General features: G+C 42.7%; 2 protein-coding genes across 6 annotated transcripts; both read left to right on the forward strand.

The window, feature by feature from the left end:
• The first annotated feature begins 1,090 nt into the window (after positions 1-1,090).
• malt2 (MALT paracaspase 2) lies at positions 1,091-10,769 on the forward strand. 4 transcript variants are annotated; one of them, XR_006756911.1, is made up of 18 exons: positions 2,733-2,754; positions 3,312-3,459; positions 3,723-3,889; positions 4,026-4,156; positions 4,685-4,835; positions 5,015-5,202; positions 5,372-5,468; positions 5,676-5,720; positions 5,837-5,878; positions 6,044-6,247; positions 6,365-6,542; positions 6,656-6,730; positions 6,819-6,946; positions 7,078-7,227; positions 7,436-7,593; positions 9,598-9,732; positions 9,972-10,524; positions 10,606-10,769. XR_006756911.1 is itself a non-coding variant. In XM_014216215.2 (17 exons), the coding sequence occupies exons 2-17, from the start codon at positions 3,323-3,325 to the stop codon at positions 10,428-10,430; spliced, it is 2,445 nt and encodes an 814-aa protein (XP_014071690.1). In that variant the 5' UTR covers positions 1,091-2,193; positions 3,316-3,322; the 3' UTR covers positions 10,431-10,769. The 4 variants fall into 4 exon arrangements, 3 of the variants coding, with proteins under 3 accessions (XP_014071690.1, XP_014071689.1, XP_045543410.1); XM_014216215.2 differs by lacking the exon at positions 2,733-2,754 and adding an exon at positions 1,091-2,193 and having other exon boundaries at positions 3,316-3,459; positions 9,972-10,769; XM_014216214.2 differs by lacking the exon at positions 2,733-2,754 and adding an exon at positions 1,094-2,193 and having other exon boundaries at positions 9,972-10,769.
• Positions 10,770-12,691: 1,922 nt separating this feature from the next.
• LOC106613692 (scaffold attachment factor B2) lies at positions 12,692-27,493 on the forward strand. 2 transcript variants are annotated; one of them, XM_014216223.2, is made up of 18 exons: positions 12,692-12,998; positions 13,610-13,700; positions 13,849-13,913; positions 14,009-14,236; positions 15,930-15,975; positions 16,762-17,167; positions 17,520-17,566; positions 17,721-17,827; positions 17,987-18,136; positions 23,059-23,144; positions 23,245-23,377; positions 23,486-23,628; positions 23,789-24,109; positions 24,329-24,466; positions 24,738-24,780; positions 26,395-26,477; positions 26,583-26,675; positions 26,810-27,493. In XM_014216223.2, exons 1-18 carry the CDS (start codon positions 12,834-12,836, stop codon positions 26,916-26,918), a joined length of 2,454 nt encoding a protein of 817 aa, XP_014071698.2. In that variant the 5' UTR covers positions 12,692-12,833; the 3' UTR covers positions 26,919-27,493. The 2 variants fall into 2 exon arrangements, with proteins under 2 accessions (XP_014071698.2, XP_014071699.1); XM_014216224.2 differs by lacking the exon at positions 24,329-24,466.
• Positions 27,494-27,982: the final 489 nt, after the last annotated feature.

The raw sequence follows: 27,982 nt of genomic DNA on the forward strand, positions 1-27,982 counted from the left end.
GTATATTTTAAGTTTGTTTTCAGTGTATTAAACTAAGCATGTATAGCCTTGTTCATTTGATGATGTTTTAATGTTTAAGTTGAAATGGTGCTGGAATAGCAGAGGCAGTGCTCCTGTTGTTTTTATGCTGACGTGTAGTAACTGGTTTTAAATCAGTAGTTGTTTAGTAAACGGTTGAAAACATGAACTTGCTTGACCATGCTGCAGGTGAAATAACTGTTACATGCAATATTTGCTTTGTGGACTTCACCAGACAGATGTTGCTCTCTGGTTTTGTGATTAAACAATGGTGTGGTTGAATTTATTCTGCCACTGTGGCTTCCCAGGTAGCACAAAACGTCTGGCCCACATCTGGCCTGATTCCGACATGCCAGATCTAAAACTGCTGGCCCAGGTCTGGCAGCCGGATCCTGCCCTGAGTCATTCGGCCAGATCTGGCAGCCTGAACTGAGCCAAAGCTGCCATTTTAGGGCCAGAATCTTCCCAGCAATGGCCCAAATCCACTCGATTTGGATCAGTTTTGGCTTTATTCTCGACAGTTTACAAGATCCAGAAAATTACATTAGGCCACTCATATGATGTATTTTGTCAGGATGTATCGATGTTTACACATAGGTTATAGCCTATTTTTCCTATGGGTGGCCTCACTAAACACACGTTTCATTTGTAAATTATGTCTGAGTGTTGGAGTGTGCCCCTTGCTATCAGTACATTTAAATAACAAAACATTTTTGCTGTCTGGTTCGTTTAATATAAGGAATTTGAAATGATATATGCTTAAGTATATTTTAGCAATTACATTTACTTTTGATACTTAAGCATATTTAAAACCAAATACTTTTAGACTTACTCAAGTAGTATTTTGGTGACTTTCACTTTTACTTGAGTCATCATCGGTTCCTCTTTTTGTGTTGTCCGTTGTATTTTTCCTTTTACTCGACTATGACAATTTGCAACTTTTTCCACCACTGGTCGTGGATCATGTATCCCAAGTCATCCTATAATTAACATTTCCACCAGCATATGCCTTAAAATCGCTAATGCCATTATATTAAGCCATGACTGGACGAATGACTGAACTTAATAGAATTGTGAGTGGGGTTCGAAAAAAAATCTGTAGTAAAATCAAATTCATTTATTGTAGAGATTATCTAGGGTAATTCTCCATCGAATAGCTTAATAGGCCGATTTTTTGCAAATGACCTAGCAAATTCGAGGTGAAATTATTACATTAATTTGTTTTTTTTATATTATTCCATCACCTGCCGAATAAAACAATCTCATATGGCCCTACTTCTGAAAAAGTTAGATATGCTGAGCAAACAACGCAATTATCACAGGTTGTAATATGACATTTTTTGTGTCTTGGCGTCGCTGTTGATTTTAAACATGCACCGCTGCTGCTAGAGACCTGAAAAAAATATGGCCTTGTTTATTCTCGTCACCTTTTGAGATCTACTTATTTCGTGCAAGATTTTGTGTGTAAATGGTGAATATACATTTTTTTGCGTGTGTGGATTTAAACTTGTTCCGCCACTGTGTGACTGTTGTCTACTTGTTGTCACGGCCTTATTGTATTTCACGGTGACGTATGAATGAATGGGTTGTAGAACAAACAACGCAATTATCATAACAGGTTGTAATAGCTTTTTTTTATTGGCTTTGCTTTCTCAGTGATTTTACACATGAACTGCTAGTGTTTTTGCAACGTGATGGAGTTGTCTCTTTTGCTGATAGTTCCAAACTTCTCTCTGATACATATTTCCACTGACGCTGAGTTTTGGTATGATTCTATTGGCGTAGGGAAGGTGAAAGTAAACTTGAGGGGGAACATGGTTGCTTTCATGCAAATACAAGGGACAACACAAAAAGAGGAACCGATGTGAAATGAGAAACAAGACATTGTTCAACCAATTGTGAGAGTTCATTCACACCGAGACGAGATTGGCAAAACGGACTACTGTAGTTCCGAAATATATGATTATTGATAGATATTTCTGAACTAGATGAGTGCGGTCGGGTTGTCTCTTCTTCCACTGAAAACTATTGAACGGCTTGTCTCATCGAAAACATCGTCGGAATCGGTAAAGAGGCAGGCGTTTGTAAGTTTTGAGATAAATATACAGTAGTCTCGTTTACGTGGACGAAGAAATTCATCTCAGGTTATTCCGGAAGCAGCTGAATCGAACGCAGGTAAATGGATGCGCTTTCAGTCACTCACTTAAGTGAGCAATACATTCAGATAAATAGACTATAGCAGTTGACCGATATTTAGGCCTATTCCTTATGTTGTAATGTGCTTGTTTAATTGTTATAGCTTTTAACTAGGCTACGTACAATCCAATCATACAAATCTTTTTTTCACACGCTTTGTATACTGCCAGTCACTGTAAGCATCAGCAAGTGAAAGTTGTAACCATAGCATTAAGAATTAGAATACTAGAATGGCTTGAACTTGACCAAAATGATCAGCCATTTTGGTCAAGTTGGTCAACCATGGTTTGCCAGTGCTGTGATTTAGATATTGTGTAAAATAATGTATTTGAACAATTTATCTGCACTGTATGTTTGTTAGCTAGCTATAGCAAGCCAGTTTTAGAGGAATGATTCCATTAATCGGACAAATGAACTGCTAATATTTCAACATTCCATTCAAACAATGCAATCAATCCACAGCCTAGCGGACTAAACTCCACTTCCTCTATCCATGGCCATACACTGGCTGAAATTAATTGATGACAGGACTTGGACAAGGTGTAAATGCAACAAGTACTCATATTGTATCATATAATGGCACTCACAGCTTTACAAGAAAATTGAGACATTTCTGGTCTGTTTACATATATTTTAGAGGCTATTTATAAAGAAAATGGGTATAAAACCTGTATAAACTGTATGTATAATTATATGACAATATTTTGTTGACAATAATTATATTACACAATTTCTAAAATATCACATGCCTTACTTTTATTTTCATGTATAAGTAAAATCAGGATTATGCCTCTACTGCCATTCATTCCAATTAGACTTTGGATGACCAATATGGCTGCCATTTTCATCCCATTCTGGAACTTTGAGGATCTATGACATAGCCCTTCTAGTAATTTAACAGGATATCTATGGTTGGAACAATGTGTCTTCTGTAGTGTGTTCTGTCATCACAGCCACTCAAGGCGTGACTGGCACGCTTGACTCTGGACGACCACTGTTACAAGTTTATTCCAAAATGTTTTGAGAACTGTGAAAACTAAGGTCAATAACCATTAGCTGTTTCTATTCTTCCCTACAAAAAACAATATTGTTTGAAGACAGACTAGAGATGGGTGACTGGAATCTCAGCATTGGGACTTTGAGTGAAGGAGCTCAGAGCAGGTTAGCTGACATGCTGGATAATGCCAAATGTGGATGGAGACAACTTGCCAATGTTGTCACCGAGGAACCTCGATTCCGCTGCAGGTGAGACTTTGAAATGAAACACTCAATGTTAATAGCATTGTCTCATAATCATTAGAGCTATGATGTTGATAACTGAGTCCGTACCCCATATTCTTTACAGAATAATCTGTCATCTATACCGAATGATAACACTCAATCTGTATTTTTTTTTTTTAACGGTGATGTTGTGAAGCTGTGGAGTCTTAATGATGGTATAAAGCCATACAGAGAGAATGTCGATGTTTAGCCTGACCGGTTAGTGGTTTGTCACCATTTATTGACAGTGAGAATGAGATGACCAGCTGTTCGCTCCAGGTGCTCAGCCCAACAGGCAGCCCCAGCCGTTACCTCCTAGAGAGGCTGTCTGAGCGCTCCTGCACCCTGGCCTTCCTGCTGCACTGCCTGAAGAAGATGGAGCACCATGAAGCTGCGCAGTACCTCACTGCTAACGGTCAGTCTTAACCTCTGCCTGTCTGTCTCTCGCTCTCTGAAATATATGATATTTGCTCATTTTAGCAACACTACAGGTGTCCTCTGTCACCTTACTTGGTACCTCAGTCACTGTGCGTGTGTATATGTGTGTGTAGTGATGGAGCGGTTTCAGATCACAGTGCAGCCCCAGGCCCAGCATGCTACAGAGGGAGGCAGGGTTGTGCTGGTCTGTAAGGCCATTGGTCCTGCTGCTATGGGCTACCAATGGTTCAGAGGCAAAGAAGAGGTCAGTCCATTGCATATTACAGTGATTATACGCTGAGTATACAAAACATTAAGAACACCTTCTCTTTCCCTGACAGATTGACCAGGTGAAACCAGGTGAAAGCTATGATCCCTTATTTATGTCACTTGTTAAATACACTTCAATCAGTGTAGGTGAAGGGGAGGAGACAGGTTAAAGAAGGATTTTTATGCCTTGAGACAATTGAGACATGGATTGTGTGGGTGTGCCATTCAGACAGTGAATGGGCAATACAAAAGATTTAAGTGCCTTTGAACGGGGTATGGTAGTAGGTGCCAGGCGCACCCGTTTGTGTCAAGAACTGCAACGCTGCTAGGTTATTCACGCAAAACAGTTTCCAGTCTGTATCAAGAATGGTCCGCCACCCAAAGGACATCCAGCCAACTTGTTTAAGGGGTGGGGGGTGCGCAACTCAATATTAGGAAAGTGTTCCTAATGTTTGGTATACTCACTGCGTGCCCACATACGGTGTGTAAAGTGTATGAGTGAGATAATGTATTCTCTCTTTAGGTGCTGGGTGGAAGTGGTCCAGAGCTGGTCCTTTGCCCTTTAACCCCAACCCACCAGGGACACTACATCTGCCGGGTCAACCATGGAGAGAACTTCATCTTCTCCCAGTGGGCACATGTCCGCATTGTCAGGTCAGCTGGCTCCAGCACAGGTAACTCAATTCAACTATATTTTCCAATATTGTTCAATCAGTAGAACTAATGTAGTCAATGCAACGATGGTATTATAAGATCGTCTTGGCATTTAGGCTCTGCCCTTCCTGAATTAATCACATTGACTTCACCTTGCATTATGGTGTCATAACCATTGGGCCCCTTGGTTGTGTTTCAGGTGTCAGTAGCAGCTTCTTCCCCCCCTCAGTGAGTGGAGTGCGTATTGTCCGTCAGCCCAGACCCCAGGTAGTAGCTGAGGGGGACTCCTTGTGTCTGGACTGCTTTGCTGAGGCCAACCCTCCTCCTCAGTACCAGTGGTACCACAATAAACAATCAATGCCAACAGGCAAGATAAGCACCCTGAGGGTCAGTGCCGTTTTGGGTCCCCTGAATATATGATTACTTGCCTTTTTGTTTAAAAAGCCTGTATCATAATTATAGTTCCAATTATGTCAGACATGACTTGTATGTGTCTGTTCATTGGCTTTTTATGATTGCCATATTTGGGGTTGTTATGTGTCGTGGTTGTCTGCAGATACTGTGTGTGACCACAGCAGACCGAGGAATGTACAGCTGCAGGGTGTTCAACCTGTACCATGAGGTGTGGAGCGACCAGGTCCATGTCAAAATAGGTGAGAGTGTTGCACCTGCAATGATTGTATTGTCTGTTATTTCTGTTCTGTGGTCAGAATTTTATGATGTATTTTGTATGTTTCCTTTTTAGTGTTGGCTTAGTTGTGAGGATTCGTGCAGAAGTGGTTCTATGAATGTGTTTTGATTGTCCCGGAAAGCACATGACACAGTGCTTTAACTGACTTCCTTGTTTGTGGTTTTTGTAGACCCTGGTTCCTCCATTGATGCCTCCTGGGAAGAAATAGACGCTGGTACAGACATCATAGTATTTTAACCACCTTCGCTGTTTTTCTACTCCGTGTTGCACTAATGTTTTTGGGTGGTAATGTGATTAATTCATAACAATGTTATAAACAATGTTTTACAGCTGCCACACCTAGCCCTGCCAGGCAGATAAGTAAATTATATGGTAAGTGCAGTAAACAACAACAGCCATCTAAAAGAAGATGCAGTGTTGAAAAAAGCTTTAGAAACATAAATGACTGTATATGATTGTCCATTTTGAATAACATTAATAACAATGTTTCTATGTACCCTTTTTCCTCATACCTCAACTTCCTGTTGTTTGTCAAAGCCACGGACAAGGTGGCTCTTCTGATGGGCAACATGAATTACCTGCACCACAGGCCTCTGCGAGCGCCCATGGCTGACGTGCACGAGATGACCAACCTCCTGCGCCAGCTGGACTTCAAGGTGGTTTCTCTGCTGGACCTCAACTGGCAGGAGATGCACAGCGCTGTAACTGAGTTCCTACTGCTGCTCGACCGCGGAGTCTATGGTCAGTTTAGTTACAATAAGGAATCATAGTAGTTAAATAGTAATATTATTTGCATTGTCCAGCTGTGTCTGATAGTGCCTATCCCTTTCCCGTTCCTCCTCTCCCGTCATGTTCCAGGGCTTCTGTACTTTGCGGGTCATGGTTATGAGAACTATGGGAACAGTTTCATGGTGCCCATTGATGCCCCGGCTTCTTATACCTCAGAGAACTGCCTGTGGGTGCAGGATGTGCTACAACGGATGCAGGAGCGAGAGACGAGCCTCAATGTATTTCTATTGGACATGTGTCGCAAAAGGTACAGTTCTCAGCATCAACTATGTGATTGGGCTCTATGATAATGTAATAATGATATTGCTGTTATGATGTTGTAAATTAATTCATATCTGTACTAAACTTGTACTGTTTTAGAAACTTGAACGACGGCGTCCCCCCACAGCCAGGGCAACTGAAAGTGACCGCAAACATAGTGTTTGGTTATGCCACGTGAGTTGCTTCTCTGCCACCTTAAAGTACCTCTTTCACTCATACACGTATCACAGAATGTGTTATATTAATCTCTGATTATGTCTAGGTGTGTGGATGCAGAGGCCTTTGAGGTGAACAAAGACGACCTGTCCAATGGAATCTTCATCAATTTCCTCAAACAGAGAGTCATGGAGGACGAGAAGGTCACTGTCATGCTGGACAGGGTGGCCGAAGGTATGACTAATGAAGTTTTAAAAAAAAACGAAAACATATTTTGAAGTATTGTGACACTTGATATCGTGAATATCAATCTTTACAAATGACTGTTAATGTAGTTTGTCTTTTTTGTTCATGTATCTGTACAGACATGGGTCGGTGTGAGATCACACGAGGGCGGCAGGCTCTAGAGTTACGCAGTAATCTTTCTGAGCGACGTGCACTCACTGACCGCATCCAGAGCTCCGGCTGCCCAGAGACCACCTCGGCACGCAACCTGCAGTGGGCCATAGCACATGGTGAGACCTTTGGCTTATTCACCATGTATTTTTCAATCAAGGTACATTAGTGGAGTGACTGACTGGGTTTTGAACCCAGGTCATATGTGTTACATTATCCCTCTGAGCTAAATCCAATGCATTATCTCTGGGAGCTGATATGCGTTTTCTGGTAGACCTAAGCAAGCACCCATGACGGCTTCAATAAGCTTTAGCTGTCTCTTTCCAGTTCTTCCAAAGAGCCGTAACCTGCAGTTTGACTGTGGCGTGACGGTGCAGCTGGGCTTCGCAGCAGAATTCTCCAACATCATGATCATCTACACCCGAATATTGGAGAACCCCAAGGACATTGCGTCTTGCTCGGCCCATCTCACAGACTTCACTGAGGTTAGCTTCTCCATTGTCACAATGTCTTAATATGTTCAATAGTCTTCAACTGCAGCACAGTCAGGGTTGGTAACTCCTTATTAAACATTTCACAGTAATAAACTCATCAAAAAAAGAAATGTCTCCTTTTCAGGACCCTGTCTTTCAAAGATAATTCGTAAAAATCCAAATAACTTCACAGATCTTCATAGTAAAGGGTTTAAACACTGTTTCCCATGCTTGTTCAATGAACCATAAACAATTAATGAACATGCACCTGTGGAACGGTCATTAAGACACTAACAGCTTACAGACGGTAGGCAATTAAGGTCACAGTTATGAAAACTTAGGACATTAAAGAGGCCTTTCTACTGACTCTGAAAAACACCAAAAGAAAGATGCCCAGGGTCCCTGCTCATCTGCGTGAACGTGCCTTAGGCATGCTGCAAGGAGGCATGAGGACTGCAGATGTGGCCAGGGCAATAAATTGCAATGTCCGTACTGTGAGACGCCTGAGACAGAGCTACAGGGGGTCAGGACGGACAGCTGATCGTCCTCGCAGTGACAGACCACGTGTAACAACACCTGCACAGGATTGGTACATCCAAACATCACACCTGCAGGACAGGTACAGGATGGCAACAACAACTGCCCGAGTAACACCAGGAACGAACAATCCCTCCATCAGTGCTCAGACTGTCCGCAATAGGCCGGGAGAGGCTGGACTGAGGGCTTGTAGGCCTGTTGTAAGGCAGGTCCTCACCAGACATCACTGGCAACAACATCGCCTATGGGCACAAACCCACCGTCACTGGACCAGACAGGTCTGACAAAAAGTGCTCTTCACTGACGAGTCGCGGTTTTGTCTCACCGGGGGTGACGGTCGGCTTTGTGTTTATCGTTGAAGGAATGAGAGTTACACAGAGGCCTTTACTCTGGAGCGGGATCGATTTGGAGGTGGAGGGTCCTTCATGGTCTGGGGCGGTGTGTCACAGCATCATCGGACTGAGCTTGTTGTCATTGCAGGCAATCTCAACGCTGTGCGTTACAGGGAAGACATCCTCCTCCCTCATGTGGTACCCTTCCTGCAGGCTCATCCTGACATGACCCTCCAGCATGACAATGCCACCAGCCATACTGCTCATTCTGTGCGTGATTTCCTGCAAGACAGGAATGTCAGTGTTCTGCCATGGCCAGCGAAGAGCCCGGATTTCAATATCATTGAGAATGTCTGGGACCTGTTGGATTGGAGGGTGAGGGCTAGGGACATTCCCCCCAGAAATGTCCAGGAACTTGCAGGTGCCTTGGTGGAAGAGTGGGGTAACATCTCGCAGCAAGAACTGGAAAATCTGGTGCAGTCCATGAGGAGGAAATGCACTGCAGTACTTAATGCAGCTGGGTTGCCACACTAGATACTGACTGTTACTTTTGATTTTGACCCCCCTTTGTTCAGGGACACATTATTCCATTTATGTTAGTCACATGTCTGTGGAACTTGTTCAGTGTCACACCCTGACCATAGAGAGCCCTCGGGGTTCTCTATGGTGTTTTAGGTCAGGGTGTGACTAGGGGGGTTCTATGTATTCTATTTCTGTGTTGGTGTGTGTGTATGGTTCCCAATTGGAGGCAGCTGAATATTGTTGCCTCTAATTGGGGATCATACTTAGTGTGTCCCTTTTCCCACCTGCGTTGTGGGATATTGTTTTGTTTAGTGCCTATGTGCGCTACGTACTGCACGTTCATTAATTCTTTGTTGTTTTGAGGTTTCACTGTAATAAATATGTGGAACTCTACTCACGCTTCGCCTTGGTCCGATTATTTATATAACGAACGTGACATTCAGTTTATGTCTCAGTTGTTGAATCTTGTTATGTTCATACAAATATTGACACATGTTAAGTTTGCTGAAAATAAACGCAGTTGACATTGAGAGGACCTTTCTTTTTTTGATGAGTTTCTGTTTCTGTCACGTGGACATGCAATGATACTTGTTCCTGTTTCCAATTGTGTTCTGTATGATGGCAGGGTTTGGATATGGATCTGAAGATGAGTAATCAGGAGAACCTCCTAGATGCAGGGAGTTTACTGCCAATGGAGATCCTCCTGCCTGCAGAGCTTCCAGGCCTCTACACCCGCCTGAAGGGACTGCAGAGACTTACGGTCAGGGTTCATTTTACACATTGACTCTCATGGGTGCTCCAAAACAGTGTTGGTATTCGAACTCTAAATCAGATATCATTGTTACTAGTTTTGTTTGGGGATACGGGAGAGCCCAGAAACCCTGTAAGAACCTTGCTCAAGGTGATTGTGAATCCCTTCTCTGTGTAGGCCTATGAGTTATGTGACTATCACCATTTTATGAGCTTTGACGCATCTGCCTTTGTTTGTTCTCATTACAGAAGGAGTTGACATTCACTGTGTGTCTTCAGTATAAGTATACAAACTTGGATGAGGAGGTCCATGAGAGGCAAACTGTCACTGTGGGAAAACCACTGGTATCCAAACTCAATCTCCACGAACCTCGGCTTCCCCGCTCCTACTCGGCCTCTTCCTCATTCGACCTTCACTCCTTCAGCCATTCCTCCTCCTTCCCAGAGGGCTTTGGGCCAAGCTTCCCTGCCTCAGAGACATCCTCCATTGGCTCAGCCTCCACCACCTGGTCATATTACTCACAGCCAGGACTGTCTGCCACCCCATCTTCTCCTGGGAAGTTAAATCTACCTGTGGAGGATGACAGTCCAGAGTTGTTTGATTCTGACGCCCCTCAGCCTCTCACCACAAGCAAAAGCCTGCCTCATGGTCAAGTAGAGGACCTCACATATCGGTTCAGTAACATGCACAACTTCCATTCATGTTAGTCATGTCAATTTGCAGAGTTGTAAGCCGTGCAACCCATTGTGTTTTGTCTACAGACCTACACATTAACTTATAGTGCAACTTACTTTACAACAAATTGATCCCATGACCTGCATTGTTTATATGTTAAAGAATATGTAGAGAAAAACTGATGTAATCTCATTTTTTTTAGCTCATGTAATGGGTGTTTGTCTTAATGTTATGAAAATATAGTGCCTTAAAGCATAACCATTTGGGCATGCTGTTAATACATTTCTTTCACATCTTTCACATGGTGGATTTAACTTTTTTTTTGTTAAACAGACATTAATAACTTATTAAAATGTGTTTGAACATTTTGATTCTGCCCCCTCAAATAGTGTACACAAAATACAACTCATTTAGGCTGGGATATGTTTATTATCCTGTCATAGCCTTTATAAACAGGCCTTTGCAGTGTAAGACATGTCAAATGTTTGGACATGTAAAAAGTGTCTGCAGAAGGAAGGAGCCGAGATGTGGAACGTGTGGGGGAAAATCCGTTTGATAGAGACTGTATAGCAGAAGAGAATTGCAAAGGAATAAAGTGTTGTAACTGTGGAATGCCCAAATATGGTGGAAGAGGTGGAGGTGGCCAAAATCAGGGCATTTCAGTCCGTCTTTTATGCGGAAGGTGCTATAAAGGGTAGAAATAGCAAAAGGTCCGACACAGCAACAAGCAGCGATGCCTGCGTGTCACCTGCAGGATCCAGACATTCTTCAAGTAAAGAAAGTGGACTTTGTGTCATTTATAGCAATGGTGCTAAATGGAACTGCAGAAGTAAAAATAAGTCAAGAAAGATCGACATTGATTCTGCAGCTGAACTCTTTCAAGGATTAAAGGATTTTACATCTGAGGAGTTGCAGTGCCTTCGGAAAGTATTCAGACCCCTTGACTTTTTCCACATTTTCTTACGTTACAACCTTAATCTAAAATGGATTAAATCGTTTTTTCCCTCCATCAATCTACACACAATAACCCATAATGTCAAAGCAAAAACTGGTTAAGAAATGTTTGCTAATTGATAAAAAATTAAAAACATCACATTACATTTACATAAGTATTCAGACCTTTTAATCAATACTTTATTGAATATTCTTTGGCAGTGATTACAGCCTTGATTCTTCTTGGGTATGACACTACAAGCTTGGCACACCTGTATTTGGGGAGTTTCTCCCATTCTTCTCTGCAGATCCTCTCAAGCTCTGTCAGGTTGAATGGGGAGCGTCGCTGCACAGCTATTTTCAGGTCTCTCCAGAGATGTTCGATCGGGTTCAAGTCCGGGCTCTGGCTGGTCCACTCAAGGACATTTAGAGACTTGTCCCGAAGGAACTCCTGCGTTATTTTGGCAGTATGTCCAACCAGCCTCACAACCGCAGACCACGTGTTTGGCGTCGTGTGTGCATTTTATCAATGGCAATTTGAACGCACAGAGATACTGTGACGAGATCCTGAGGCCCATTGTTGTGCAATTCATCCACCCCCATCACCTCATGTTTCAGCATGATAAAGCATGGCCCCATGTCGCAAGGATCTGTACACAATCACTGGAAGCCGGAAGCTGAAAGCCACTGGAAGCCGTTTCTTCCATGGCCTGCATACTCACCAGACATGTCACACATTGAGCATGTTTGGGATGCTCTGGGTAGACGTGTATGACAGCGTGTTCCAGTTCCCGCCAATATCCGGCAACTTCGCACAGCCATTGAAGAGGAGTGGGACAACATTCCACAGGCCACAATCAACAGCCTGATCATCTCTGTGTGAAGGAGACGTGTCGTGCTGCATAAGGCAAATGGTGGTCACACTGGTTTTCTGATTCACACCGCTACTTTTTTAAAGGTATCTGTGACCAACGGATGTATATCTGTATTCCCAGTCATGTGAAATTAATAGATTAGTCCTAATGAATTTATTTCCATTGACTGATTTCCTTATGTGAACTGTAACTCAGTAAAATCTTAGACATTGTTATTTTATTTTTTTTCGTTCATATTTTTGTTCAGTGTGTTCAGGGAAAATTAACACGAATCCACCCAAACTACGCAATATATATTTTGTATTTATTTATTTATTTGTAGTTTGTGTGGAGTCGTGTATATTTTCGCTTCCCCTTATGGAATTTCCCTTTCTCTTGTATATTTTTTGCACCCCGGTTCAGTTGGAGGCGACAATACACCACCAATTCTGCGTGTAGCGCGACTTAAAACTCAAAGAAGAAGAACAAGCGAACACTGCCCCTTTTCACGAACTGTTTTCAGATGACATATGCGCAGTGGAGTTCCCTGTTCATAGTGCGCCATTTTGTGACAGTAGGCCGCTTGTTTCGTGCAAGAGATTAGCTAACCTGTGCTTGCAAACAAAATAACGTTTTCTCAGTGTAATCATGGCTGAAAACTATTCGACGGGAGAAGCAGGGGGCGTTGAGATTCCTGAGGGAGCAATTCGTAAATTGTCGGAGCTGAGAGTCATTGACTTGAAAGCAGAATTAAAAAGACGAAATCTGGACGCCACTGGCATTAAGAGTACGCTGACAGAGAGGCTGAAAAAGGTAACGTTAGCCATGCTAACTAGTAGCTAGTTAGATGTGCTTATGCATCATGATAATTCACAAATGAGCTGGAACCAGTGTCACATCATTAGTTAGTTGCATGATGTAGATAACCACTAGAATTTTCTAGCGAACTAAGTTTTATATTTCAAATAAATGAAGCTAACGTCAGCTAGCCATGGCCTTGCGTAGCCGAACGGCAAGGCCTTTGTGAGCGGGCGGTGATAGCCACATGGTGCCCTTCCCAAACCTCTCCTCCGGCACCCCCGCTCCGTATTCTAGAACTAGCTAGTTTAGCATACATGATTCAACAAATGAAAGCCTTAGTGATTTAGTTGGCCATTTGAATCAGATGTGTTAGTACTAAAATGCATCGAATAGGTTTAATACTCGTAGGCACTGGAGGAGAGGTTAAAGAAACACAACTCCAAGGCCTGCAAGCTAGCTTGTCAGATTTTGTGTAAGTGATAATGTTCACCAACTAACACTGTTTTGTAGTTGGCCACACAGCCGTTTGTTTGATAATAGTCGAGTTGGCTAAACTGAAACCAGATTTAATGTAGTTAGCTAGTCAGGTAACTATAATCATTCCTTATGTAATTTCCCAACAGGCGATTGAAGAAGAGGGTGGGAACCCAGATGAGATGGTGGTTGTTCTCGATGCAACTCCTAAGGCAGCACTGGCTAAACGGACCTCCAAAGGTATGTTTAGGGAGTGAGAGCAAGGTCATAATTAAGCAATGTCTTGGAGTAAATTGATATTAGGGACTTAAATATTTGTTTTTTTACCCCACTTTTCTCCCCAATTTTGTGGTCTTTAATTGCGATCCAATTACGATCTTGTCTGCAGGGAAAAGACAGGAGAACGATGAATCAGAGGACTGCACCATTGAGGAAGATTCGGGTGATGGCCAGGTGAGCATCTACCACCGTTTTTATCTAACGCAATCACTATGCACTCCCTGGATAACAATCTATTAATAAATTCACCTTCCATAATTCCATTCAAGGATGACAACATGCAGGACATGGACATCCTGGATATGAATGTGCTTGATGAGGCCGAGAATGACAACAGTATGCCGGCAGAGGAGGAGTATGACACAGATGAAGTCCTGAACTCTCCGTCGGATGAAGTCAACCCCGAGATCCTGGCTGACGAAGGGGCCATGAACGAAGATGAACACAATGGAATCTCTGGCTCTCTTGAGCTGATGAGTGAAGCCAAACCTGAAGAGGTGAGACAAACTCGCTGCTGTTGTGGGGAAGTCATATCTAATCATTCCAATATTCTCCCACTTGTTTAAAAAAAAAAAATTTAGGCGGCACAGCCGTAATTAGCAGACATTTAACCTCTATGGGCTAGGTGGGACGCTAGCGTGCCACCCGTGGTGCACTCCATCAACAGCAGGTGCATTTCAAGAGCGGCAAATTTGAATCCAAATAAATGTCAAAATTCAAATTTTTCAAACATACAACTATTTTACACCCTTTGAAAGATAAACATCTCCTTAATCTAACCACGTTTTACGATTTCAAAAAGGTTTTACGGCGAAAGCATAAATTTAGAGTATGTTAGGACAGTACATTTACAAGAGTTGTGTGTAATGTTTTGTCAATTCAAAGACAGGGTCACCAAAACCATAAAACCAGCTAAAATGATGCACTAACCTTTTACAATCTCCATCAGATGACACTCCTAGGACATTATGTTAGACAATGCATGCATTTTTAGTTCTATCAAGTTCATATTTATATCCAAAAACAGCGTTTTACTATGGCATTGATGTTGAGGAAATCGTTTCCCTCCAATAACCGGCAGTCAAGTCAGCGTCACAAATTAAATATTTAAAATTAGAAAACATTGGTAAAATATTATATTGTCATTTAAAGAATTATAGATTTACATCTCTTGAACGCAATCAACTTGCCAGATTTAAAAATAACCTTACTGGGAAATCACACTTTGCAATAATCTGAGCACTGCGCCCAGAAAAATACGCGTTGCGATACAGACTAGACGTCATGTTGGGGAGATCTAAAATCGAAAATACTATGTAAATAATCCATTACCTTTGATTCTCTTCATCAGATGTCACTTCCAGGTATCACAGGTCCATAACGAATGTAGTTTTGTTCAAAAAAGCTCATCATTTATGTCCAAAAATCTCCGTCTTGTTAGCACATGATCTAAGCCAGCCGGACTTCTCGTCATGAACGAGGGGAAAAAATATATTTACGTTCGTTCAAACATGTCAAACGTTGTATAGCATAAATCATTAGGGCCTTTTTTAACCAGAACATGAATAATATTCAAGGTGGACGAATGCATACTCTTTTATAACGTATTGGAACGAGGGTACCCAACATGAACTCGCGCGCCAGGTGTCTAATGGGCCATCATAGTTCCATGGCTCTTGTTCGGTCAGATCTCCCTCCAGAAGACTCAAAACACTTTGTAAAGGCTGGTGACATCTAGTGGAAGCAATAGGAAGTGCCAAAATATTCCTCAGCCCCTGTGTTTTTCAATGGGATAGGTTTAAAGGTAATACAACACATCAGGTATCCACTTCCTGTCAGAAAATGTCTCAGGGTTTTGCCTGCCAAATGAGTTCTGTTATACTCACAGACACCATTCAAACAGTTTTAGAAAATTTAGGGTGTTTTCTATCCATATGTAATAAGTATATGCATATTCTAGTTACTGGGTAGGAGTGGTAACCAGATTAAATCGGGTATGTTTTTTCATCCAGCCGTGTCAATACTGCCCCCTAGCCCTAACAGGTTAAGAGAAGGAAGAGTTAAAGTTGAAATAAAATGCAGGCGCATTTCATAATCATTTGTGTTTAGTTGGAAGGAAAACAGACTGTAAAACCCCATTTGTGCTAGGAGCCATGTTACACTAGATACATTTTCCTTTTATTCCTTTAGGTTCAAGAGAAGGATCCGAAGCCCAAAGACTCAAAGGAAGAAATAGGTACTGTTGAAAAGGGGTTGGAAGTTGATATGAATGCACACTATCTTTTTGCAGTGTTAAATCCGGTATGCAAGTCGTTCTAGATTAACATTCTTGCCTGTGGTTGGTCAGGAAGGGACTGGAAATCCAAAGATAATTGCTGACTGTGTGTTGATGCTTGTTAACTGGAATTGCTAAACACTGATATATGAATCTGTCTGTTTTGGGCACCCTCCTATTATTAAAACAGAACTGGTTAACAATCTGAAGCACAAGGCCAGTAATTAAAGGTTTAGTTGTTGCAGTTAGCACGCAGTGTTTTTAGCTTGCCACGCAAAGACCAAGAAGAGAAGACTGAGGCCCATCATTTGAAACCAACCATTCAAAAGCCTTTTTAGGACTCTGACTAATATTCTCACTGGAGATGAGACTAATGGACTTGTTATACAAACCAAAAGAATTCTGAATTCGCTGTCACTTACCAGATTATGGACACTCATGAAGTCAGCAATTGCATGAAGATGGACCTTCATGGAGCCTCTGCTGATCTTTTGGCTTTCTTCAGATCAGATCTTTTTCTGCCTAGGGATCAGGTGAACTGAAATGGTCGACTTGAATGAGGAGTTAGGCTGCTTGGTCAGTCTCTTTGGTTTTTCCAGTCTCTTGTTACGTGTGTATCTGTGTATACGTAGTTCAATGACAGCGGAGGGCCACGTCCTTTTCCAGCCTTGCCAGTTCCACGTTAACCATTGCTGTGTTTCAGAAGTAATTAAACTCTGTGCCATTCTATTCCTGTTAAATCCGTAGAAACTGATAAAGTAGCCGGGTCTTGTTTATCTGAGCCGCTAAATGAAGAGCGCCAGGAGCCACCGACAGAAGATCAAGCCACCATCGGGGACAAGGTCAATGTTGCCGAGGAAGACAATTTGGAGCCTGAACTGTCGACTAGCGACATGGACGTTGCTAAGCTAACTGCGAGTGAAACGAAAGACACTGGCGACACACAAAATGTCCCCGACGAGGCAGATGACGCTGAAAGCGAGAGCGCTCAGGCTGTTAGCGTAAGCGAGCAGGGCGCGGGTGAAACCGAAAGCGCTGTTGATTCGGAAATGGTCTCTAAGGCTGAGGGTGAGGAGAAGACTGAAGAGAATGCTGCAGAATCAACGACAGTGAAAGAGTCCTCTTCTGTTGAGGGTGATGATCAGAAAAAGAGGTTTGTTGTTTTCTGTCTACTAGAACAATGGCTATCTCTGTTGCATTGGGTCCTTTTTTTAGCAAGTTTTGGTGCTCTTCTGGATGTAAAATGGTCTGCATTTGTGTCAAGTTATCATTTTGTCATTTCCCACCCCTACCTCACCTCTTTACCTTCATAAAGTAATGTATTGGGAGTTTCTTTGGCCATGTAAGGCTGCCTTGTAACATTGACACCCACCCAAATCACTGTAGTGTTGTATATGCTGGGGTAATTACTATGTGCACAGGGTAAGTATGATTAATCTGGATGAGCCCCCTCCCCCAGGTCTTCTCACTTCCAGATATTAATTGTGTGTTCTCTTTGTCTTTAGTTCTGATGAGGAAAAAGGTAGCAAGCCTGACTCAAAAGATGAAAAGGGTAAGTGTAAACATTGTTCATCCTGTATCATTCTGTAATTGTGATGTATCCATTGTGGGAAATTGCAAAATACTTGCTCACACCTGAATGAGGTGCTGAATCAGCTCTGTTGAATGTCTGTACATTTGGCTCATGTTTGTCTGTGTTCTGAAAGGCCCTGCAGGTAGTGCTCCAGCTAGTGGCAGAAACCTGTGGGTTAGCGGCCTCTCCTCCAACACCAGAGCAACTGATCTAAAGACTCTGTTCAGCAAGCACGGAAAGGTCAGTATCCTGAGGAAAGAAATAAGCACTTTTTTGGTACATGTTCATGCAAGAATGTAATTGAGCAAGATGTAGGTGTGAAATGGTACTTTACTTTTGGACCCCACACACTTTCCCTGCTCATGAATTAAGTGTTCTATCCTTCTGTCTCAACATCAGGTTGTTGGAGCTAAAGTGGTGACTAACGCCCGGAGCCCCGGGGCTCGCTGCTACGGTTTTGTCACCATGTGTTCCACAGAGGAGACCACCAAGTGTATCAGCCACCTGAACAGGACCGAGCTCCACGGTAGAATGATCACTGTGGAGAGGGTGAGGGTCATTATCTACCATCTTCAATGTCAGTGGCCTCTTAGTTCACTGCTCTCAACCTGTAGTTTTGTCAAATGTATGGGATGCCTTCATTCAGATAAGTGAGGCTTGACCATGCCAACCTGCATGCATTTTGCGTGCCATGTACGCCATTTGAGGTCAAAATAAGCTTGAACGAAAAACTCCCCTAAAATAGGCTTCTAGTTGGCACATTGTGGTTTTTGACTTAATAGGGATAGGCATCCCGCTAGCGGTACACCTGGGAACAACATTCGGATAAATCGAAGGGCACGCAAATCAAATAAATAATCGTAATATTAAACATTCATGAACATACAAGTATCTTATATCATTTAAAAGCTTAAATTCTTGTTAATCTAACTGCGTTGTCCGATTTACAATAGGTGTTTACAGCGACAGCATTCAATAGACTGACATCTAGTGGAAGCCATAGGAATTGCAATCTGGGAGCCAGGATTACATAGGACCCATAGCTTTCCATTGTAAAAGCCTGGGACCTCAAACATTCTGGTTGGTTTTTCTTTGGATTTTTGCCAGCCATATCAATTCTGTTATAGTCTCAGACATTATTTTAACAGTTTTACCAACTTCAAAGTGTTTTCTATCCAATACTATCAACTATATGCATATCCTGGCTTCTGGGCCTGAGGAACAGGCAATTTATTTTGGGCACGTCAGTCAGGTGGAAATTCAGGAAACTAGACCCTAACCCTAACAAGTTTAACTGTCTAAAGTTGGAGCTGAGCCAATCAGATGATTTGGGCAAGGATAAAATGATCTCTAGATCTCTACTCCGGCCTGCCCTGTAGTCTTATTAATATTAAACTCAGCAAAAAAAAGAAACGTCCCTTTTTCAGGACCCTGTCTTTCAAAGATAATTCGTAAAAATCCAAATAACTTCAGATCTTCATTGTAAAGGGTTTAAACACTGTTTCCCATGCTTGTTCAATGAACCATTAACATGCACCTGTGGAATGGTCGTTAAGACACTAACAGCTTAGATGGTAGGCAATTAAGGTCACAGTTATGAAAACTTAGGACACTAAAGAGGCCTTTCTTCTGACTCTGAAAACACCAAAATAAAGATGCCCAGGGTCCCTGCTCATCTGGATGAACGTGCTATAGGCATGCTGCAAGGAGGCATGAGGACTGCAGAAATGGACAGGGCAATAAATTGCAATGTCCGTACTGTGAGACAGGACGGACAGCTGGTTGTCCTCGCAGTGGCAGACCATGTGTAACACCTGCACAGGATAAGTACATCTGAACACCACACCTGCGGGACAGGTACAGGATGGCAACAACTGCCCGAGTTACACCAGGAACGCACAATCCTTCCATCAGTGCTCTGACTGTTCGCAATAGGCTGAGAGAGGCTGGACTGAGTGCTTGTAGGCCTGAAAGGCAGGTCCTCACCAGAAATCACTGGCAACAACGTCGCCTATGGGCACAAACCCACCGTCGCTGGACCAGACAGGACTAGCAAAAAGTGCTCTTCACTGACGAGTCGAAGGTTTGTCTCACCAGGGGTGATGGTCGGATTCGCGTTTATTGTCGAAGGAATGAGCGTTAGACCAAGGCCTGTACTCTGGAGTGGGATGGATTTGGAGGTGGAGGGTCCGTCATGGTCTGGGGCGTTGTCACACCATTATCGGACTGCGCTTGCAGGCAATCTCAACGCTGTGCGTTACAGGGATGACATCCTCCCTCATGTGGTACCCTTCCTGCAGGCTCATCCTGACGTGACCCTCCAGCATGACAATGCCACCAGCCATACTGCTCATTCTGTGCGTGATTTCCTACAAGACAGGAATGTCAGTGTTCTGCCATGGCCAGCGAAGAGCCTGGATTTTAATCCTGTTGAGCACTTCTGGGACCTGTTGGATCAGAGTGTGGGGGCTAGGGTCATTCCCCTGAAAACAGCTCATGTAGGCCTAGTTGTTTCATATTCCAAATAGCTTACATCAAGCTAGATTACTACATTGCATCCAGTAATAGAATTATTCTGAATTCTCTCCACAAATTAAATGTAAGTTGATTCAAGTTTACATTTTCACTAGACTATACACATACAATGACAAATTTGAATAAATAATACCTCAATTTCATTGACCACTTCAATTTCATGAGGACTTCTATGTTGGCTACAATGTTTATCATTTAAAACCCTATTCGGACGGGACAAGTATTATTAGAGAACGTTGGTTATTTATTTATAACCCCAGAATGTCCGTTACTCCAGAGGACGATTCGGACAGGATTATTTTTTTCCAAAATGCTCTCCTATTTTTCTCAATAAATTGACAGTTATGACGGAAGCCTTGACTTTTTTTCTAGGCTTGTCCAGGCGACAACGGGTTACACTGAAAGCTCACGTTTCTTTAACCTCTATGGGCTATGTGGGACGCAAGCGTCCCACCCCTGGTACACCCTATCAACAACAGGTGAAATATCAAGAGCGCCAAATTTGAAAACAAATGTCATAATTCAAATTTCTCAAACATACAACTATCTTACACCCTTTGAAAGATAAACATCTCCTTAATCTAACCACGTTGTCCGATTTTCAAAAAGGCTTTACGGCAAAAGCATAAAGTTAGATTATGTTAGGAGAGTACATTGACAATAGCTGTGTGTAATGTTTTGTCAATTCAAAGACAGGCGTCACCAAAACCATAAAACCAGCTAAAATGATGCACTAACCTTTGACAATCTCCATCAGATGACACTCCTAGGACATTATGTTAGACAATGCATGCATTTTTTGTTCTATCAAGTTCATATTTATATCCAAAAACAGCGTTTTACTATGGCGTTGATGTTGAGGAAATCGTTTCCCTCCAATAACCGCCAGTCAAGCAGCACAACAAATTAAATAATTACCATTTGAAAACATTGGTAAAATATTATTGTCATTCAAAGAATTATAGATTTACATCTCTTGAACGCAACCGGATTGCCAGATTTAAAAATAACCTTACTGGGAAATCACACTTTGCAATAATCTGAGCACTGCGCCCAGAAAAATACGCTTTGCGATACAGACTAACCGCCATGTTGGAGAGGTCTAAAATCGAAAATACTATGTAAATAATCCATTACCTTTGATTCTCTTCATCAGATGTCACTTCCAGGAATCCCAGGTCCATAACAAATGTAGTTTTGTTCGAAAAAGCTCATAATTTATGTCCAAAAAGCTCCGTGTTGTTAGCACATGATCTATGCTCGCCGGACTTGTCTTCATAAACGAGGGGGAAAAAAATATTTACGTTCGTTCAAACATGTCAAACGTTGTATAGCATAAATCATTAGTGCTTTTTTTAACCAGAACATGAATAATATTCAAGGCGGACGTTTGCATTCTCTTTTAAAACGTATTGGAACGAGAGTACCCAACATGAACTCGCGCGCCAGAGTCTAATCGGCCACCACCGTTCCAAGGCTCTTGTTCGTTCAGTTCTCACAGTATAAGACTCAAAACACTTTCTAAAGACTGGTGACATCTAGTGGAAGCCATAGGAAGTGCTCAACAATTAATAAGCCCCTGTGTGTTTCAATGGCATAGGCTTAAAGGTAATTCAACACATCAGGTATCCACTTCCTGTCAGAATTTGTCTCAGGGTTTTGACTGCCATATGAGTTCTGTTATACTTAGACACCATTCAAACAGTTTTAGAAAATTCAGAGTGTTTTCTATCCAAACCTGAACAATAATATGCATATTCTAGCTTCTGAGTTGGTGTAGGAGGCAGTTAAAAATGGGCAATTTTTTTTCAAAATTCTCAATACTGCCCCCTAGCCCCAAGAGGTTTTAAACCATACCAAACCATCTTTGCTATAGTGTTGTCATAATATTTGAATTGTGGAACTGTGATCATTAGGATATTTTAGCAATCTGCAGTAGATGTCCTAAATGCCCCCCAGCCTAAACAGCGCTGTTGTGGAAATTCCTACACAGGGACACTCAAAAGTCAATCCTAAATGAATCATTGTTTATTGTCAGTGCACTGGAGAGGTTCTATTAAACTTGATGCACCATAGTGAATGTCTGTCAGGAGCTCTAACGGGACAGTCCCGTTGAGTCCTCTTTTTATATATGATAGACAAGTCATATTTGCATGATTTTTAGCTTATTCATTTAATGTTTGCTTCATTCATGTGACCGACCAGTACTGGGTGCTGCATGTGACCGACCAATACTTCACAAGCTTCTGGGTGTACTGCCAAATTGCAGACACTGAACGAATCCTCACTATCAATCAGTCACTAGCATGAACACAGAAATTGGTTTATAGACGAGCACCAACATAACATTTTCCATCACAGTGCACTTTTTATCAGATCAGTTAATGATTTCTTGCTCAAACCACGAGCAATGCCTGTCAAACTCGGAACATTTCTCTCAAAACACAGGGATGCCAATTCGCAAAGGGCTAGTATTATCAGAGGTCATTATGGTTGGAAATGTTACTCTCCTGCCATGGAAAATTTACTGCCATGGCAGATTCGGACGTGACTGAAATTTTACTTTTTGTGCTTGTGCACCTAATTACATTACCCGACCTCCCCCAGTAAAACTAATCCCATCTGAATAGGGCTTAAAGTATACATTTAATTGTATTTAATTATAAAAATATGTACTTTTAAACATTTTCTAGTTAGCTACTGAAAAGCAGCCAATTACCAAGTACGTATATGTCTATAGCATACCATTCCTGCTTAGGCAGTCTTCTGCCAACATCAGTATTAGGCAAAAAAAGGTGCATTTGATGTGAGCAGTGTGGGATTTGCACGTGTACCGATGTGGGAGCCGGAGATGCTGCTGCCACCCTGAAGTGGTACTCGTACAAAATCTTCATGGTTGGCAAGTCTGCTGTTTTATAATCCGACCTCTGTTCCAGGCTAAGAACGAGCCTGCTGGTAAGAAGCCTGCTGACAAGAGCGATGCTAAGTCTGGCACCGACAGGAGACCATCCTCAGACTCCAAGTAAGCTCTGAGAACGTCAATGTCGTTACACATTAAGCTATGTGCTTACTGTATGTCATCAGATACTAGATTTGTGTTTTTAACCATTTTCTCTATCCAGGTCCGATGCCAACAAGGACGAAATGGCTGAAGGTGAAGTCGGAAAAGATGGCAAACGTAATGAGAGGACAGTGGTGATGGACAAGTCCAAGGGAGAGCCTGTCATCAGCGTGAAAGCCAAAAGCAAAGACCGGGTAAGCTACCCAAATGCTGACATCTATGCTCCATCTATTGAACTTTCACCTCAAACTTTTGTGGTAAAAATGGTTACACTACAAGAGCTTTTGTCTTGTTCAAAACAGAGTACCAAGAGTCGCGACCGCAAGTCCCCAAGCAAAGAGAAGGACATCCTGTCGTTTGACCAGATCAAGGAGCAGCGTGAGCGGGAGAGACGGAGGCAGCGGGAGAGGGAGGTCAGGGAGGTGGACAGACGCAGGCACTCTGGGTGAGGAGTTGCTATAGCTGCACGACATTTCACCTCAATGCTAAGAATGAAGCCCGCTTGTACACTGTTAGCTTGTTCCAGCAGTTAGAATCCTTTGAAAAGAGACTGGTCATTCAAAGTGATTCCACTAAATATCTCCTATGCTTTCTGTTTGGCTCAGGGAGCGCGGCAGTGGCCCAGACCGTGGCAGCGTGGACAACCGCACAGAGCGTGAGCGTATCCGCCTGTTCCGAGAGAAGGAGGAACGCGAGCGCCTCCTGCGGAAAAGAAACTGGCTGGAGGTGGAGAAGGAGCGGCTGAACTTTGACCGCATGGAGCGTGAGTTCCTGGAGCGCGAGCGTCAGCGCGTGGAGTACGAGCGCCGGCGTGAGCAGGAGAGGATCCAGCGGGAGAGGGATGAGCTCCGCAGGCAGCAGGAGCAGCTGCGCTTCGAGCAGGACCGCCGCCCCCTCAAGAGGCCCTACGCCGACTTGGACAACAGGTACACACTTCATCCACGTCTGCCACTCTTTCACCCCTCTCCACAGCGTCAGTACCCCTGTTTGAGTTACCAGGTTTCTTATCATAGAATAGATGGCTGGATATGGCCACATAACAACCTCAGCCTTACTCTAGATCCTCAGTGTGCATGACTGTCATCTAAAGACGTGCATGGTTTGAGAATATTTTATTGCGACTGACAAAGACCTGCTGCTTGTAGGAAAGACGACTGGCAGGACAAGAGGCTGGCTATGGATGACCGCTATGGGGGGCGCTCAGACTTCGGTCGCCAGGAGCGCTACCAAGACATTGACCACAGGGACCGCGGTCGCTACCAGGACGATGCCGTCATTGACAGGTACAGAGTAGACTAAGGTTATTTGCAGTTAGCTGACACCAGCTGTCATGACTGTTTATGACATCTGTTATGTAGGTCTTATGATGGGGGGGGGGGGCTTCAAATATTTTGCGCCTGTTTCTGCATCACTTCAATTGATGCTTATAATTTATACTTACGTAAAAAGCAGTTTCAATGGCCAACTGCTTGTTGATGTTGAATTTGTGGTTGTATGCCACACGTTTCGGTCAATAATCAATGTTTGTGTTTAATAATGTAATCTTTCCTGTAGGAGGGACACTTCACGGGCTGTAGTTGCAGACAGGGATAGCACGGTAAGTCATGTCCTCATGCAAGCTACACACAATACCCCATAATGACAAAGCGAAAACAGGTTTTTAGATTTTTTTCTCCAAATGTAATATTAAAATATGTGTATCGCTCTCTGCTATGAGACTTGAAATTAAGCTCAGGTGCATCCTGTTTCCATTGATCATCCTTGATGTTTCTACAATTTCATTGGAGTCCACCTGTGGTAAATTCAATTGATTGAATGTGATTTGGAAAGGCAATCCTGTCTATATAAGGTCCCACAGTTGACAGTGCATGTCAGAGCAAAAACCAAGCCATGAGGTTGAAGGAATTGTCCGTAGAGCTCCGGGACAGGATTGTGTCGGCACAGATCTGGGGAAGGGTACCAAATAATTTCTGCAGCATTGAAGGTCCCCAAGAACACAGTGGCCTCCATCTTCCATTTAAGTATGTTTAGAACCGCCAAGACTCTTCCTAGAGCTGGCCTACTGGCCAAACTGAGCAATCGGGGGAGAAGGTCCTTGGTCAGGGAGGTGACCAATAACCCGATGGTCACTGACAGTGCTCTAGAGTTGCTCTATGGAGATGGGAGAATCTTCTGGCAAGACAACCATCTCTGCAGCACTCCACCAATCAGGCCTTTACGCTAGAGTGGCCAGACAGAAGCCGCTCCTCAGTAAAAGGAATATGACAGCCTGCTTGGAGTTTGCCAAAAGGCACCTAAAGACTCTGACCATGAGTAACAAGATTCTCATGTCTGATGAAACCAATATTGAACTCTTTGGCCTGAATGCCAAGCTTCACTTCTGGAGGAAACCTGGCACCATCCCTACGGTGAAGCATGGTGGTGGCAGCATCATACTGTGGGGATGTTTTTCAACGGCAGGGACTGGGAAACTAGTCAGGATCGAGGGAAAGATGAACTGCACAAAGTACAGAGATCTTTGATGAAAACCTTCTCCAGAGCGCTCAGGACCTCAGACTGGGGTGATGTTTCACTTTCCAACAGGACAACGACCCTAAGCACACAACCAAGACAACGCAGAAGTCGCTTCAGGACCAGTCTGAATATCCTTGAGTGGGCCAGCCAGAGCCCGGACTTGAACTCTATCGACCATCTCTGGAGAGACATGAAAGTAGCTGTGCAGCAACGTTCCCTATCCAACCTGACAACACTTGATAGGCTCTGCAGAGAAAAATGGGAGAAACTCCCCAAATACAGGTGTGCCAAGATTGTGGCGTCATACCCAAGGAGACTCAAGGCTGTAATCGCTGCCAAATGTGCTTCAACAAAGTACTCAATAAAGGGTCTGAATATTTAGGTAAATGTGGTATTTCTGTATGTAATTTATCAATTAGCAAAAATGTCTAAACTGGTTTTTGCTTTGTCATTATGGGATATTGTGTAAAGATTTCCCCCCCCCAATTTAATCAATTGTAGAATAAGGCTGTAATGTAACATAATGTGGATAAAGTCAGGGTCTGAATACTTTCCCAAAGTGTATGCTATTAGGCACCAATATGAGTTGTTGATCATGTCGTACCACTGTTTTACAGCATTTGGTGCCTTTTAAAAAAAAAAAAAATTTAAAAATGTGATGCGATTCTTTTGGTTTTAATTGTGCTTCCCTCACCAGCACTTCTCGGACCGTACCGAGAGGCACGGGAGGGACACCTGGACCGCAGCAGGAAGTTATGACAAGCGTACTATTAATCCAAGGTTAGTTTGATTTTTAGATAGTTTTGTCAATTTGAATTTACCCCTCACCAGATGGATGCCACGGTGTGCTTTGAGCTGCTCATCACTGTCTGTCTTTTCTTTCAGGGAGGGCCGTGACTGGGACAGAACCTGGCAAACAGGTCGAGACGGGGGCATCCCAGGCCAAAGTCACATGGGGGCACGGGGAGGAATGGCAAGGTAAGCTCATATATATATGGCAATATTGACTATGTTTTTGAGACATCTGCCAATGTAGGATTCGGACATGTGGGGCCAGTGTGAAATCCATCAGCAATTCTGGTCCTTATGGTGTCTTGTTTTCTGACCCCCAGTCGTGGAGGAGGCTACATGACAACAGGGACTTCCCAGTCCCTCTCTGGAGCTCTGAATCGTCAGAATCAGATGATGCAGGGTGGTGGGGCCTTCGGTCGCCGCTACTGAGGTCTGAACACCCTTGTTCCCAGTCACATGTTTAGATGTATTGTGAAACTGTCTGCAGCATGTATATTGCTCACAAAAGCTTTGTGAATTCGATGTTGCTTTTATAGACCCTTTGACTTTTCTTCCTCCTTTTAAAATGTAAGATTGCAATTGAATTTAACTGAACATCTGAGTTTTAAATGTCTGATCAGATCATTCATAGTTTTTTCACTCTGAATTACTATTTTTTTTTTTAAATAGAAAAATGATAAATTCTGTTCAATTTGTGTATTTTGAGTGTGGTTGAATCTTGGTAAGAAATGCTCAGGAATGCGTCTGCTTAAACTTGGTTGCGGAAAAGTACGAACACAATGGTTATGATTGCATTTCAGGCTTAATTTCAATTACTGTCAAATGTGGCATTGTCTTAGTGGTAATGTACAAAAATCTTTTAAGAATTTGTATGGATAATAGGAAACGATTAACCGCGTTTGATTCAACTGCAGCTGTACAATACCACCACTGGATGGCACCAGATGGCTATTTTTCTGTGAGATGAAAATGCTGCCTAATAAAGTTTTCTTTTTGCAGGCCAAGGGCAAACATTTTTATTTACTTTCTCATCAAGATTGTTTTTAAGAGCAATGTTTTGCAATCGATGATTAACGCAGGTTTGGTTCGTGGTAGATATAACACTCCACAAATCAAATAGAATTAGACCTAAGAGTTCGGGGCTCTTCATGCAACCAGAAAAATAAGTACATGAATCATCTTGCCCTAGTGAAATGTGTTGTGGGTATTTTCACCTACATACTTGTAGGCTACATGTTTGGAGCTTTACACTTGACTTTTTTTTTTTACTATCTTTATTCATAATGAGCTTAAGAATGTGTTAAAATAACTTAATTCGTTTGGCATGGTTGTTGTCTATCTACTCCATAGGGCCTAGGCCACACTGATGTAAACAGTTGTTTAAAATTTACATTTTGTTTAATCCACTTGATTTTCTCCTAGCCTACCAGCAGTTTTCCCCTCTAGCAGCCTACCATAATTTTTGGTGTCTAACTTGCCCAGCTCATATTAAA

Source organism: Salmo salar, chromosome ssa10 (assembly GCF_905237065.1).
Source record: "Salmo salar chromosome ssa10, Ssal_v3.1, whole genome shotgun sequence".
Taxonomy (NCBI): Eukaryota; Metazoa; Chordata; class Actinopteri; order Salmoniformes; family Salmonidae; genus Salmo; species Salmo salar.

Bases quoted from the DNA above. Each gene is read 5' to 3' on its own strand.
- LOC106613692 (XM_014216223.2), top strand. From the start codon at position 12,834: ATGGCTGAAAACTATTCGACGGGAGAAGCAGGGGGCGTTGAGATTCCT. The intron at 17,168-17,519 runs GTTTGTTGTTTT...CTTTGTCTTTAG, and splicing joins GGTGATGATCAGAAAAAGAG to TTCTGATGAGGAAAAAGGTA. The intron at 23,629-23,788 runs GTGAGGAGTTGC...TGTTTGGCTCAG, and splicing joins GACAGACGCAGGCACTCTGG to GGAGCGCGGCAGTGGCCCAG.
- malt2 (XM_045687454.1), top strand. The intron at 3,460-3,722 runs GTGAGACTTTGA...ATTTATTGACAG, and splicing joins GAACCTCGATTCCGCTGCAG to TGAGAATGAGATGACCAGCT. The intron at 7,594-9,597 runs GTTAGCTTCTCC...GTATGATGGCAG, and splicing joins ATCTCACAGACTTCACTGAG to GGTTTGGATATGGATCTGAA.